At 39.2% G+C, this 16,191-nt stretch overlaps 1 protein-coding gene across 1 annotated transcript in view; it reads left to right on the top strand.

Annotated features, from left to right (window-relative positions):
- The first annotated feature begins 224 nt into the window (after nucleotides 1-224).
- Nucleotides 225-16,191, top strand: part of ctnnbl1 (catenin, beta like 1) — a 45,421-nt gene continuing 29,454 nt past the window's right edge. Inside the window, exons 1-10 of the mRNA XM_083895032.1 lie at nucleotides 225-332; nucleotides 1,722-1,961; nucleotides 3,563-3,669; nucleotides 3,819-4,015; nucleotides 4,259-4,341; nucleotides 7,424-7,517; nucleotides 10,173-10,264; nucleotides 10,991-11,063; nucleotides 12,037-12,095; nucleotides 12,569-12,717. Coding sequence (XP_083751158.1) covers nucleotides 303-332; nucleotides 1,722-1,961; nucleotides 3,563-3,669; nucleotides 3,819-4,015; nucleotides 4,259-4,341; nucleotides 7,424-7,517; nucleotides 10,173-10,264; nucleotides 10,991-11,063; nucleotides 12,037-12,095; nucleotides 12,569-12,717 — 1,124 coding nt within the window. The 5' untranslated portion in view covers nucleotides 225-302. The remainder of the gene's footprint in view (nucleotides 333-1,721; nucleotides 1,962-3,562; nucleotides 3,670-3,818; nucleotides 4,016-4,258; nucleotides 4,342-7,423; nucleotides 7,518-10,172; nucleotides 10,265-10,990; nucleotides 11,064-12,036; nucleotides 12,096-12,568; nucleotides 12,718-16,191) is intronic.

Raw genomic sequence — 16,191 nt, 5'->3', positions numbered from 1 at the left:
TAAATGCTGTATGACTACATTTAAAAGTGTAGACATTAAGGGATAAATTGAAGGTTTTCTGCTTTACTGAACGTATGCGTTCATGGTTGTATTTATTTTAAAACGTTTTAGTTAATTGTTTGCGTAGCAACGTTTGTGACAATAATGTATGTTGCTACGACAATAGGCGGAACCGTTTTTTTGGGGAGACATGTTTCTGACGGAAGCTTGTTGTGAGCGGAGCAGCGAATTGTGCTAGCTCTTGTTTAATTTCTCAAATCTTAACAAAACGGTGGCACGTTTAAGGCTTACTACCCGGACAAATGGATGTCGGAGAGCTCCTGAACTATCAGGTAGATACTTAATTCTGCTCGACACTGTGCTTGTGAACTCTTAATTTAGCTTACCTTAACTTATCTCATTCACTGGGGTGCATGCTGGGTAGCATTGCTGGTATGTTAGCAAGCAACCTTTCACTTAGCCCTGTTATTTCGCCGTTTTAAGTTTTCCGTTTACTTTATTTAGCGGACTACTAAAGAATCGCACTTGCTCTCATTGTCGTATCACCTGACAAGACGGGCAGCTTTAATCGTCGCTTATGTTACGCTAACAGCGATAGCAGTTAGCGTGTTAGCTAACTGGCTGCGAGTGTTTATTATATGCAATGCTTGTATGTCCTGAACTTGTTCACATGGAAGGATTGAAATAAAAAGCATGATCCCTTATTATTATTATGATTTTTAAAAAATGTTATTTTATGATTACTGATTTTGTTTGGCATTCACTTATTTGGATTTATTCACAAACTTGCAAGTTTGTTTGCTTAGACAACATGGCCAATAATGTCACAATTAAAACGTTTCAGGTCTATCGACAATTTATTTTGGTTTTAATTGATAATTGCTTGTTGGATTGATGTTGTATTGACAGTGAATATAGTTATATTGCAGTATTAATTTATACTGAACTGTTGCCCATCCCTATCAGTAAGTCAATCTGATTTCAGTAATATCTCACCTTTATTAAGCACTGCTGTGTTGCAGCTTGTAGTAAAGTTATTGTTCATAGGGTAGCTGCTAATATTAACATAACGTGAATAGATGGAAGCAGATCAAAATTATACACAACGTATACACAGTCTTTCTTTTTTCATTTTCTGTTGTGTCTGTCATTTTCATTGTATTGAAGGACATAGTTTGTCTGTTTTTATGCATCAAAAAAGTTCCACTTTGCGTATGCACTTTTGCAAGTAATACAATTACTTGTGCAAAAATGCTTACTATCCCCACTGAACTGAAACAACAGAAATTAAATAAATGACAGAACAGTTTCATAATCGGTAATGAAAAACAATGATTCATCTCATATTCTTTTATCACAAAGGGATGGATGCTGTAATGCTGGTACTGCAGGAAATGCATAAACCAGTACACCCTAAAATAATATTTTTATTTCTCCTGTATTTACAGGAAATGTAACTCAGAAATTGAAGTGGAAGATGTGTTATTCAGCTGCATTTACCATAATTTGTTTTTGTTCAATCGGGTTGGACAGTGTAAACAAAAATTAACAATGAAATGGAAGCAACTCAACTTTTACTTTACTGTGGTGGTTATCAAACAAAAGCCTGTCTTTAAATTAAAAGACATAGAGTGGCCTCCAACCAACTGTATTTGACTTTGCGTACGCACTTTATTACTTGTGCACATGTATTCTTGACCTCATTTCCCTTCATCCCACAGCCTGACAGAGGAGCAAAGCGTCCTAGGCAGGATGATGGAGGAGCAGCAGGAGGAGAGGACGATTCCAGAGGGGGGAAACAGCAGAAAGGACAGAGTGCTAGGGAGTCTGCAAGATACAGAGAAGTTGCAGCAGGTGTGGGAATAGAAGGAGGGTTTGAGATGAGGGACACTGAGGACCTGAGTGGGGACAAGAAGAAGATAATTGACAAGCTGATGGACGATGATGAAGATGAACTTGAGGTAGGAGAGCTTATTATTGTATTGGTATTCTTCAGCAAGTGTCGTGTTTGTCAAAAATTGCGACATTTGAATTGAGTGAGCATTTCATAATGGCATACAACCCATCATCAACAAATCTGTCTCTTCAGAGAGTAAACATCACATTCACATGCTGTGGTAGATATTGTGTGACGAAGTCGATCTGTGATTACACTCATTCTCTCACACTCAGGGTATGAATATGACTTTATTATATGTCATTAACCTTGTTATTTCTCTCCCTAGTTTTTCTCTTTCCTTCCTTTCCTCTCTCTCTTTGTCCTCATCTTGCAGGTTGCAGGATCCAAATCCAGCTTTGAGGCTATTATCATCATCATTATTATTATTATTATTATTATTATTATTATTATTATTATTATTATCATACATCATCATCAACAAATTCTGCTGCTGCCTTGTATAAATGATATTGTATTTATATAAACATGTCATCACTGACTCTAACTGTCCTGTAACTTATACAGTAACTTGATACAGTCTGTGCTTGGTCTCCTTCTTCTGTCTCTACCTCATCTCCCTCTTGTTCTATCTCTCCCCCCATCTGTCCCCCACCTCTCTCTCCTCTGTCCCCCATTTTTTCTTTTCACCCCAACCGGTCGAGGCAGATGGTTGCACATCTTTGAGTCCGGTTCTGTCAGAGATTTCTCCCTGTTAAAAGGGAGTTTTTTCTCTCCACAGGTGCCTGGTTCTTGCTCATTGTGTGAATTGCTGGGTTTCTCTGCTCTGCATTATGTTGTCTATGTACAGTGCCTTGAGATAACGTATGTTATGATTTGGCGCTATAGATATAAAATTTAATTCAATTGAATTGATCATAGATCGGTGAGACGGATGCAGATGGATGTTTTCCAATTTGCAAACAAAAGCCTGTCTTAAAATTAAAAGACAGAGTGGCCTCCAGTCTTGTTTGTCTGTTTGTGTGCTTGTAGAGTATGTGTTGTACTATTATGTGTAAATGCAATGTGTTTTTACAGTATTGTGTTTGCAGGTGAACATAATGAGGGGCATGTTTGATATTGTGAGCTTCCCAATTCCCAAGTAAAATCCATAAAAAATTTGTGTGGCACACATTGTGCATTAAAAAGCATGTGTTTCATGTGTGTTCACTTGAAACATAGCTGACATTTTTTGAATTAATTTAACTCTTTGGTTCATCAGCTGAATAGTTATATAGATTGTTCTAACACACCACATAAAGGCAGAGAAAAGGGGACTCTGGAAAGTTTATTTTCTTCATGTTATACATTCTATGTTATACATCCTGACCTTTGCAGCCATTTAAGTTATTCATCGTGTCAAGAGGTACTCAGAGAAAAGTGCTGTTCTTTTCTATAATGTCAGACAATTGTAAGTTCCTAACCTGTCATTATCTGTCCAACACTTGAGCTTTCATGTTCTGACACATTCCCTTTTCAGTGAAATGCTCAGTTTTCCCCCGAATGTAGAAAAGTTCTGGCTTCTATTTTCCACTCACGTAATTAGGGTGATCATGTATGACTAAATAAAGTTTTTTCTTTGTTTTTTTCCCCCTTCCTTCTTCTTCACATGTGCTCATCAAACAGGCAGAGCCAGTGGATGAGAGTTCAGTGAAGAAAATGATCCTGACCTTTGAGAAAAGATCATACAAAAATCAGGAGCTGAGGATTAAGTTTCCAGATAATCCAGAGAAGTAAGAATGTCCTTTCTTTTTGTTGGGTAAACCAACACTTAATATGATGTATGAACCAAAACATAATATGATAGTCCACCTTACTTCCTGTTTTGCACTTTAAGCAACTTAAAATATTAACATGTTAATCACTTTTTTTTTTAAACCAGGTTCATGGAAGCGGAGTTGGATCTGAACGACATTATTCAAGAAATGCATGTGATTGCCACGATGCCAGATCTTTACCACCTGCTGGTGGAGCTTAATTCTGTCCACTCACTGCTGGGCCTCCTCAGTCATGAAAACACTGATATCCTTCCGAATCTGTCCATTTTAACACAAAGACAAAAAGATTTAAAACACATCAGTGAGCCACATGATTACACTCTGATTTGGGTTAATGTACTACTTATTTTGCAGTTCTGTGGTTGTGCAGCTTAAAATGGTCTATACTGTACTGTAATAGACTATACTTTTTTTCCTTGTTTAAATATTAAGTAGATGTGCCAGAAAGTACTGATAAATACTATGGAATGCTTGTATTTTTGTCATATGGTAGAATTTCCAAAAGTAGTTTGTCCTTAGCCTGAAGCACATATTGCCATAGCAGTTGTAGACCTGCTGCAGGAGCTGACAGATATCGACACACTCCACGAGAGCGAGGAGGGGGCTGAGGTGCTCATAGATGCTCTGGTGAGTTTACTTCAGCCTTTGATGATATTGATGAAGCAGCATTCTGCCGCGTCAATAATTAAGTTTGTGCGCTCTGGCATGTTAACCAGGCATAGAGGATTGATTTGTCTCTCTTTAGGGAATCAAAAGAAAACCTGGGTTCGGCCATTGTTAACGGAAAAACATGCAGCCATTTTGAGTACGGATGACTAAGTGCCGCCATGAGACTGCTTCATACCAGGTTGTTAGTTTAGATTTAGTTGTAAATACATTTATAAAAGTAACATACATGTTTGCACATGCAAGCAGTGCAGTCTCACTTGCAGCAGAGCCTGAATGGCAGGTGTGATTTATAACAAATGTACACAAATGGTAATGTACACTGATAGAGCATGAGCGATGGAACTTAATGCCACTAATGCGAAACATACACTCCAGTAGCTCAACCTGAACCTGGTCTGCCTGTCTACATAATATAATGGGAATACATGTTTTGATGACTCGCTGTTGGGTAGGAGTTGGAGGATACGTCCATACTAGGGGTGGGAATTTGACTTTTTTGCCAATATCTGATATGCCAATATATCAGGAGTGCACGGGCCAAGAGATATAATAATGTTCATTTGTAACCACAGTTATATGATTAAAAAAGACACATGCCTCATAAGTGATATAATATTTCCACCAAAAATATTGCAATATTTTATCACAGCTTCTTCCGCTTAAACGTTTCACCGACTGCATCTGTCAGCTCAATGATGTAGGCAAGTTGACAGGAGTTGGTCCAGATGACGGTCTGGTTGGAGGGTGGTTATTGCGATTTCTGTCGGGAAGACAAGCTTCTGGTCCAAATCCACCAGCATTTCCCAATCCCTGGCTGAGTTTAGTGAGCCAGAGAGTCAGGACATGAGGGGTTGGCCTTGAGCCTATCCCCCCAGGACAAAAGCTGGAAACTGCAGGGGTTGCCTGGTTGTTGAGAGGTTGGGCATTGATGGAAACCCTCTTGTGCTCCAGTTCAGCTGCTAAGCACCTGAGCACCTGATTGTGACACCGGGTGTATCTGCCCTGCGTGAGGCTGGTCTTGCAGCCGACCAAGATGTGCTTGAGGGTTGCTGGGGCTGTACACGGATGGATTCTCTCCAACCCAGAAATGCAGGTTTGTGGGAGACGGCAGGGCATCATATATGGCTTTGATGATAATGATGATGATGATGCTCAGCCTGTTTGACTCCATGCTCCAGAGCTTGGAGCCTGGACTTGGGCCACAGAATTTGAGGTTTACTTCCTTCCATCTTCCTCTCTGCTGCTAGCTGTGGCTGGCTGGGCTCCAGACCAGAGTCCAGTGAAGGGTCTAAGGGAGGCTGAGCTTTGTCTGGGGTGTTGATACCCTGAGGACTGTGTTGAACTTGCGATGGCACTTCTTTTTGTCTTGGTGATATTTAGAGCTGAAACGATTAATCGATGAATCGATTATTAATCGTCAACTATTTTGATAATCGGTTTGAAGCTTTTTTCATGATTAGAACAAGATTTCTGATTGTTTTAGCTTCTTAAAAGTGAATATGTTCTTGGTTTCTTTGCTCCACATAACAAAGAAATCATTAAAAGTGAATAATTTTATAACCAAACGATTCATCGATTAATCAAGAAAAAAATTGACAGATTAATAGCTTACGAGCCAGCTCTAGTGATTTTGAGACCCTTCACTGATGTAACATTTGACCAGCCACAGATGCAGCTCTGTAGATTTTGCCATGCCAGTGCTAATGTTCCATCGGTTGTAGTGCTGATTGTCCAACTCACCGTCATCTTGCCCTTTCACAGTAATCAGTGGTTTACTCCAAGTCAGAGAAGTGTTGCTGCAATTGAATTATGTTTAATTTTTAAAGAGTATCAAGAACTTGGTCAAGAGAAAATAATAAAAAATAATAAAACAACATTTTGTTCTCTGCACGATTATATAATCTCATCTTAGACTACTTAATTTTTCATCTATTCATAGCTTCTCTTTGTCACATTCCAGCCATGAGTTGGTGTCAGTTCTAAGTTTAGGATCTTCTCTTTTTGTCTTTCACTTTCTCCACTGTAATAATGTGCTGCTATACGTATGGCGGAGGAGAGAAATGTGGGCTCATGCTGCGTCATGACTGTTGCTGGGTTATCAAAGACTGCTGGCTTAAATGTGGCTGTTTTTAGACTGTTTTTCTTACCACTCCTGCCTATTGTTTTACATTTAAATTCAGTACTTGAGTGAAAGGGACATAGTACTTAAGGTTTCGGATTTAAGTGGAGTTATGTCTTAAGAATGCAGCTCTCAGATACTTTAAAGAGCCCCACGAAGACTCTCTCCATTGTTGGCTTGCAGGTTGGTTATTATCTGACAGAAATAAATGTTCAACACTAAAGAAAATTGTGTCTAAAAGAAAGAGTGGATTGACTTGTGGTGTCACAGTGGGTAAGGCAGTAGCTCAGGTGGTTTTGCAACTCTCTGAGGATAAAGGCATTATATTAATGCACTACCATTTACCACACTCCTCTTAGGGAACGTGTCTCAGGGCAGTAAGGGTTGGATGAACCTATTTCTCTCTCCTACTTGCTTTTATGCTGCAGGAGCCTCTGTCCTTGTTACCACAAGGTTGGATGGGATCGGTAACAAGTTTAATCAAAATGATCTACAACCGTCTTCAATGACTGATCCGTCTTCTTTCTTCCGTAATTGTACTTTAACTCTGCCGGTTCTGTTTGTTTACGAGTTTGTAAACTAGACTTAATTGATAATTCTTAAAATTTAAACCTCACTTTTTTATTTTCTTGCAAAATAAAAAAGGATAGAAGTTGTAAAAACAGCAAAAACTTGATAAATATATATTATATACATATAAGACATTGATCGTGGTCCAAAGAAAAAAAAAAACATAATTCGGGTTGATTGATGCCATATAGATTTTATTTTGATACATTTGTGTCTACTATAATTTGAACTAAAAATAGGATTTTGAACACTGCAGATGGAGGAAGTGTTAAATCCCTCATGGACTTTGTGTCACTTTTGATGTGTTAAATATGTGTCAGAAACTTGACGACTGACTTGATCTCTCTGTAGCTGGAAGGTCAAGTCGTGGCTTTGCTGGTGCAGAATATGGAGCGACTGGATGAACAGGTGAAGGAGGAGGCTGACGGCATTCACAACACACTGGGTAAGGAGATTATGTTCCAGTTAGTGTTCGTTCTCTACTGAGACAAAATGGTATAGGTAGAACATATGAAGTAATCACAGAATCACCACCATTGCTCCCTGACTTTTCTTTCTTTGTTACAACTTGTTTAACAAGAGCAGCAGGACTTTTGTGTGTTTCGCTTCGTTAAACACAAATTTAAAGTTTCAGTCAGTTATTGGTTCACATTCTTACCCAAGTTATTTTCATATATGATATTTGTATTTACATTGCTTATATATCTTGCATAACAATATAAAAATCATCAGACCATCACCATTGTGTGGGAAAGGTGGTCTCTGGCATTAGCTTGGAGGTCTGATAAGTCCTAAATACTGACTGTTATATTGGAATACATGCTGCTGCAAGCTGATAACAGAAGAGTGCACAAAGACGTGCACATCCAAAGTAAATAAACATAAGGTGCTGGACAGAATTGACAAAACGATAAAGAGCAGAAAGTCTCCGCTTACCAGTTGCTGCTCCCCAAACACGGGAGAAGGGCGAAGGCCTGAAACATCACCTGGTTTGTTATAAAGACTTTTTGGAAGGAACAGTTTGGTGGTGAATACATGCTTGCTTTTTAGCAACTTGATAACAAGTAAATGTCAATTCTCCCACAAGCAACAGCAGTGTAGGGAGAGGAAAAGATAGTGGAGATGGCGTTCTTCACTAATGCAAAAATACAATTTTCACTTTGCACATTCATTCTTGTTCAGAATGTGAGACAACTAGAATTCCTGGACACATTTTTACTCAAAACTGTGTAAGATTTTCGAGCAAGCATCACTGATCAACCTTGTCTTGTCATGGCTCTGAAACATGAAACACTCTTCCAGGGGTGGGAGGATGCCTTCAAGGTGCATGGGTTTGTGTTAAGGCTGTGGGGCAGTGCAGTGACAGGGAGTCCTCGAGGACTCTGCTTTGATGTTGGAGAGGGCACGGACAAACTTTATTTGTATTCTTGAAGCTGTGTCAGTGTGTCCCTTTGCTGTCAAGTGTCTCAAACTTTTCTCAGTGACAGCAAAGAGAAGATGTCATTGTCTCATTTAAATGTTTTTGAAAAGAGGAAGCACTTTTAAACAGCTAACTGAATGGGTTTGTTTTTTTCCTATTTAAGGGGTTGGAGTCCTCAAAGTCAATCATATAGGTTACAGAGACTCTGAATCCCTGCAGCATTGATTTGACGGCATTAAATGAAGACTCAAGGTCTAGGAGAGGGCATGAATGGACCAGCAGATCGTTTGAGAAGTCACGGTCTCTGTATTTAGCCTCACATGAATCCGACTTTTCTGCCTCTCGGCTCCTTTTATGTTCAACAAGTCTTCTAAGATAATTTTTTCCCTTTGTTGCCAGATTGGGGCTGAGTGTCAGGAGGGTTTTTGAGGTGTGTGTCTGTGTCTCTGTGTGTCTCTCTGTGTGTGTGTGTCTGTGTGTGTGCCTGCGTGCGTGCGTGTGTGTTATCGAGGGAGCTTTCCAAGCTTGAATAAGCCTTTTGTCTGCCTTGGATGCTCTCTGCTCTGAGCCTGCTGTCCTCCAGGATGCTGTCTGTCTGCTCTGTTTGAATCACTGATAAAGGCGCTTCCTCCCTCTCCCTCAGCATCCTTCTTCTCAAACTTTCTGCCTTTTTCCTCAACATTTCGCTGTCATCTGCTACCCTGTTCTCCAGATATTGCTCTTATTTATTATTATTTTAGAATTTGTTGCCAACTCAATCTACCACTTTTAAACTTTTAATAAGTTAACGAGAACCCTTCAGCTTTAATTGTCTAATGTAGTGGTTTAAATTAAACTCATGGTGATATGATTGTGAAAAACAAGCTAAAATTAAAAGTATTTGTTAATACGATCAAATGATTTCCCTGTGTTAGTCACAACCATGCTCTAATATGCATTCTAAAAGCAGTATGTTAGTTTGTTATTTACATTTTCAGTCCTTATTTCTATTATGCTTTTGAGTCGGCTACTTAAAGATGTTTAATGTTATCATAGATTTTTCCATCCCCTCTTCAAATAGTCTTTAATATATTCTGTATGTGGCTATGTTTGCTGCTTTATGTGGTAATAGATCTGTGTGGGAATATGCTGGGCGACTTCCCTGTTTATGCTCTTGTTGTTTCCTCACTTCCCTCAGTTTGAATCCCTCATCTCTGGTCTGTTCTGCACCACCTCTTTTCATCCCTTCTCCTATTCCTTTCTGTCTTTTTCCCTCTTGGTTTGCCGTTCCTCTCTGCTTTCATCACCACCTCACAGTCTCTCACCCTGTGCTGCAGTCTGCTCTGATAGAGATATCGAGTGGCAGAGACGGCTTTCTAATGATAATATTAGAAGAAGCTGGGACATGAACCCTCTATGTTTCAGTTGTTTTCCTTCAAAATGTGTTTGCACAGCATCTGCAGTATACATGAACTTGTCACTGACGGAGAGCCTAAATATTGAGCAAGTAAAAGGACTCAATTTTATTACAAACTTGAGAGCTTATAATACAGTACCTGATGCGCCTAATAAGATCAGTATCCTTTTGATCCAGTGATTTGGATTAGAGCATTTTCTAAATAGTCTATCTGTGTGATAAGTTGGTTATGAAAGGTGTGTGAGGAGCATATGCTAATATTTGATGTGGGATGTCTTCTGCAGCAATCATAGAAAATATGGCGGAGTTCAGACCAGGCCTGTGTGCTGAGGCTGCCCAGCAGGGACTCATGCAGTGGCTGCTCAAGAGAATTAAGGTAAGCAAGTGTTGACCTTGTCAGCCAACTGACAATTTTCAGTCTTTATTCCTGAAAAAGAAATGAAAGTCACATAAATACAAGTCTATTTCCCAAACATTTAACAGAAAAGTGATGCACATTGATGAAACATTTAATGATTTGCTTTAAAACACATTTTCATGTTGACTATGGGACTTTTGCTGCTGACCAGTAATTAAATATTCATAAAGTCACTGTATGACTGATTGTGCTTTCTTTTTGAACCAAAATTCTAGTATATTTCTTTGATTTTAACATATTTATTCACTGTCCTCTTGTCATTTACTCGTGACATGAGCTGTCTCATTTTGTGTATAAGCACCCAGTGGACTGACAAAGTAAATCTTGAATGTAATTTTATAGTGGGTTTTAACTGTGTTTACTTCTGTTCAAACCACATCTTCACTCTTCTGGCATTGTCATGAGATGGCACAGTAATTATCTATAGTGAGAAGTTATATCTGCTCAGACGATGAAGTACATTAAGCTTTTGTACATTTTTACATTCAGCTAGATTGGTTTCCAGATGATTCTGGAAATTAAGTTGCTGTTGTTATATCCTGTAACTATCATACAACGTCTAACTATAATCTTTGTCTATGGATAAAATATAAATTAAGTTATGTACACATTGTTTTTCTTAAAGTCTGGACCCTGAAAAACAGGAAACGGTGATCATTAAATTTGGTCTCTTTTCCCTCTCAGGCAAAGATTCCTTTTGATGGTAACAAACTCTACTGTAGTGAAATCCTGGCAATTTTGTTGCAGAGTAATGACAGTAAGTGGTTTAAGGATTCCTTGAAACACAACATTCTTTTTTTTACTCGTCATAATTTTTTTCTATCTTTTTCATTTCCTCACCTGTCATATGTTTTTTATTCTTTCTCTTTCCTTCTCTTCTTTTGTTCTCACTTTCTCACTAAAACCCAGTATATGTTCAGATAGCTGCAGGGTCTATCAGGTTCTCTGACAATTTCTCTTGTTATATGTATAATATTGATATTCGGTAGTAATCTTGTCGAATTCTTCTGCCGCTGTCTTCCTCTTTAGCACTGCTACTTCCAATCGTCCTCAATGCAAAATAAAATCTACTAAAATCATATTTTTAACTAAGACAAGAAAGCGGGAGCTGCCATAAACGCGTTGTGCTTTCAGAATCTAGATGCAGGAATAAAGTAAGTGACAAGACTACAGTTAGGGATATGACAATGGGGGATTTTTTGATATGCTAATTTGAATCTAATTGTCTCTTCCTGCTGTCTAGTTCAACTTGAAACACCACTTGGATGGTAAAATATTTCTGCAAATGAGAAGAGCTGCTAAGCTGAACTAATTAAGACCCTGTAGATTCATCGTATTGCTCCAGTCTGCTCAATGAATGTTTGTTCATTCTTAAATTGAAACTTTGAATATTTCAGTGTGTAGAGAATAACAAAATGAATCCAAATGCAGTTAGACACAGAGGTACATTGTATAACATTAAATCACATTTTAATACACATCTATATTGAATAACTTGTGTTGTGAGGGACTATGTTTTTAAGTGCCCTCTTTGTTCTTCATCGCTCGCTTCCTTATTTTACTTCACTTCTTCCACCTTTTTCCATCCTTCCTTTTCCTGCTTAAATGTACGTTGTTTTTTTTTGTTTTGTTTTTTTAAACAAAACATCTCAACTGAATCACTCTGTTGACATGTTCCTCTATTTTTATACCGTAGCCTTGCCTCTCACTTCATTTTCTCTCCTCTACAGATACCAGAGAACTGTTGGGTGAGATGGATGGCATTGATGTGTTGCTGCAGCAACTATCTGTAAGAGTTTGCTTTTACTTTCTATTTTTAAGTCACCTTTTTTTTAATAATCCATCATCCATTTGAGCCTCACAGGGACCAGACATTTCTCATACAGGAGCATCTCCAAATTTAGGTTTTAACACAGACACGGTGGATTCATACTAAACCCAATGAAAACCTAAACTCGTAGCCACACCAGACATCCACAGATACATTTCATCCACAGATACATTTTTGTGGGCAATTTGTTGACTAAATAGGACAAATTTATTGTATATACTCCTGCTTTCAATAACTAGAGTTTTTGTCAAATCACTGTTTAACATGAAGCTTGTTCTCGCTCATCATTTAAAAGGCTTATATGGGCTCATTCTAAAATAAGTGCAATAAAACATCATGTAAATGGTTACTGTGGTGATCAGATTGCAACATGCCTCTCTGAGTTACTTTTGAAATGTTACATTCTTCAGTGCTGTCTCCTCCTCTGTCAGGTGTTCAAACGTCACAACCCGTCCACAGCCGAGGAGCAGGAGATGATGGAGAACCTCTTTGATGCTCTGTGTTCCTGCCTTATGCTGGCCACCAATCGGGAACGCTTCCTCAGGGGGGAGGGGCTTCAGCTAATGAACCTCATGCTTAGGTGAGACTTCACACTGCAGCCATTTTGAGACATGAACCATAAAAAGACGTCCAAATAATTGGTTCCATAGATTTTGTATTGTTAGCTGTTCACATATGACAAATGAAGCAGGAGATCATCAGTGTCAGACGTGTTCACAACAGCAGGAGAGGGGGTTGAGTCTTGGTTATGCACGCTGAAGGCAGGATACTCACCCAGTGGCTTGCTGTGACTTATCCAGAGCTTCTCTGAGCTGTGTTCTCACATGGGCTTGCTCGGAAATTATCCAGAGATTTCACTGGGGAGCTGGCATGTGTTCGTATGTGCAGCTCCTTCAGGCAATTACGGGAACACGTCTGGACTTATGAGCTTACGAGAAATGTCATAATGATAAATCACTACGACATCCTAGTTGACCCAGTTGCAGAAGTCGGGCATGTAAAATTGTCTTTTGAATTAATTAATTAATGGTAATGTTGATTTGTTGTATGTTACTGGCTGAAATGTGTTTAAAAATTAAACCAACGAAATTCTCTAGAGACTTTGCTGGGAACTGAGGTTCTACTACAAGCTTTTTCTGGCCTAAAGAAACGGAGGAAGCATTAACTGACCTTTCAGCTTTTTATTCTTGCAGAATGCAGTAAAAGTTACAATACTGTTGTTCTGCACATCAGTCTATTATAGTGCAGACAGACTTCTTGTCCAGTCAATCAGCAGTTGGTATAACAAGGCAGAGATGTAGCCTCAAAGACTCATAAAGACACATTATACAGTTTTATGGAACCATTGCTTCTGTACCTCTCTGCTGATAGTCACATCACTTGATACTTACATTTAGAGTGTGGGTCAATAACTCATTATTGGAATGCAAAAAAAAACCTTTGTGTTAATTCATCTTTCTGGTAAACAGAGTAAGAAAAAGACAGGGGAGAAGGAAGTAGAACAGACTAAAATGTGATTTTTGGGAACATGTTTCAACATTTAGAGAATAGAATCATGGCATGCTATAGTTTGTTAAACACACTTGATTGTTTTCATGTATGAGACACTTTCACTTTGCCTTATACTTACACTAACACATTGTACAAGACAGAAACTGTAGCATTAATTTCTCTAAGTGGTCATTGAGCATAGAAAATTGGCTACATAAATACAGTCCATTTACCATTTAGTTGATGGATGCGTCTTGCATCATCAGGCCATTATAATGCATTAGTTACATAGTTGTAATTTTATCATTCCTCGTGTCATTACTCTTTTATAATAGTGCTTGAAAGTTAATGTGTTGTCCTTTATCAATAGAATGGCCATTTTTACGATTATGCAATATTTCAACTGAATCTGAATTCAGAATTAATGAAAGCTTAATCTGGTTCATGAAATAAGCATGTATGTATTAACTTAATAAATATAAATACATATATAATTATGTAAACTTGAAAAAAAAGAAGAATACAATTGATAATTTTGTCTTTAAAAAGTTTAACCTTAAAGACCTGTGGAAAGACAGTAGTCATATCACAAACGTGTTCAATTACTTTTCAAATATCTAACTTTTTGAGCGTTTTCATTAAAATTGTGATCGGCCTTTGATTTCTACCTAAACACAATGCAGTTACAAAATTACAAAAACAGAGAGATGAACAGAATACAAAACAATACTGAGACACATTTATTGGTTTTTCATCAAAAACTCAATTTATATTCCCACTATGCCTCTTCTATGCCTCTTCCTACATACTTTGTACATACACTGTACGTAATCACCATGTGTCACATACAGATTTGACATCTAGTGCTTTGATTCATGGCACCGGTAAATGTTTATCAGACCAGACTCTCTTTTAAAGGGCCCATATTGTGCAAAATCAACTTTTTAACTTTTTAATCATTTTAGTACTTATATTTGGGACTCGGAGCCATATCAGTCCCCAAAATGTGAAAAAACAAGACTCAGTCATGTTTTAGTGGTTCCACTTAGTGTAAGTATAGGCGATAAAACATGCAATGTTTAAACCTCCCGCGCAGTTACGACATAGCGAACATTTCACCGTGAATGTTGGCACCCCGCCAGGCAGAGTACTTCAGAGAGTACTTCAGAGCTCCACCGTAGCTCCTCCTTGTCCCTGTGAAATACGAGAGTGCAGGCGAGGGAGGAAGAGTGGCTGCACAGTGTTTTACACAAACGAACGAGTGACGTGTGGATCAATAATATGAAGAGCACGCTTTTGAAAGCACTGCACAAAGATGTAGATGTTGTCCTACATTTCTTCCTAACCAAAGGCTACCTTTCTGTCATGTTTACACGTTCTCTCCTCATTATTGATCCACACACGTCACTTGCAGCTGCAGTAACACAGGTGCATTTAAGGTGTTTTTCTAGCATAGGAATTTACATACACGCCGCGCGGCGCATTCATCGTTTTTCTTAGATTCTAATGTTTTTATGATCGCGAGAAGCCAATGTCGTGGTCACTCTATGTATTATGGTGAAATGCAGTAACAACGGGTAAACTGACATTACTATCGGGTATATGGAACGGGGGTTGTGACGACGCTGCATGACAATAGGTGATAAGTGGCGACAGTATGGCTGTGGATAGTAAAGGCCACATTATACTTCTCCGACTGCGTATGCGTTATCCGTCTGCGTCACCACGGAGACGCCTCGAGCATTTATACTTCTGCGTCGTGGTGACGGACACTCGCTGCAATTTCCCGCCCGATCAGTAGGGGTCGCTGCGCAAGGTTGTTGTGCTTCTGGCTACAGTGAGCAATGGCGTCCGAGAAAGAAAGAGAGAGAAAGACTGTTGTTGTTGAAAAAGTGGCCGTTTCTCACTTTTCTGTGTCACGGAACGCAGTTTTAAGATAATTTGAGGCGAGAAATTGGCCATTTAGAGTCTAAACATGTGCTGTGTGTGTTAAGATATGACGTATTTATAGTTCGGCAGCGGCGTTATCGGCGGGGATCAGCTCCGCCTCTGTCAGGACGCCTGGAGCGCACTGAGAGCCGGCACAGAGCAGCTTAGCTCGGCCTGTCCTGAGGACCAATCGCAGCTCTTGCCGTCTCCGTAGTCCCTTGACGGAGTGACGGACACTTAAAAAATATTCCGTGCACCCGGAGACGACGCAGAGGCTCTTCGACAGGTTCTGCGTCGACGCAGAGGACTCTGCGTAGCTACGCAGAGCACTTTACGCAGGAGTATAAATTGGGCTTAAGTCAGATCGAAACTCCCCTGGAAGCAGTGGGTGTGTGTTTACCTGGGTCTCATTCACATGTAAATGACCAGGCACAAAACCGAGCATTCTGAAAAGGGCTGTTTTGGCAGGGTTATTGAACTGCTATTGTGCTTCATCCTTATGATATTTTGACTAAAGCCCAATTTATACTTCTGCGTAAAGTGCTCTGCGTAGGCTACGTAGAGACTCTGCGTCGACGCAAAACCTGTCGAAGAGCCTCTGCGTCGTCTCCGGGTGCACGAAATATTTTTTAAG

Source organism: Microchirus variegatus, assembly GCF_963457635.1.
Source record: "Microchirus variegatus genome assembly, chromosome: 9".
Lineage (NCBI taxonomy): Eukaryota > Metazoa > Chordata > Actinopteri > Pleuronectiformes > Soleidae > Microchirus > Microchirus variegatus.
This window is presented reverse-complemented; position numbering and strand designations above follow the sequence as displayed.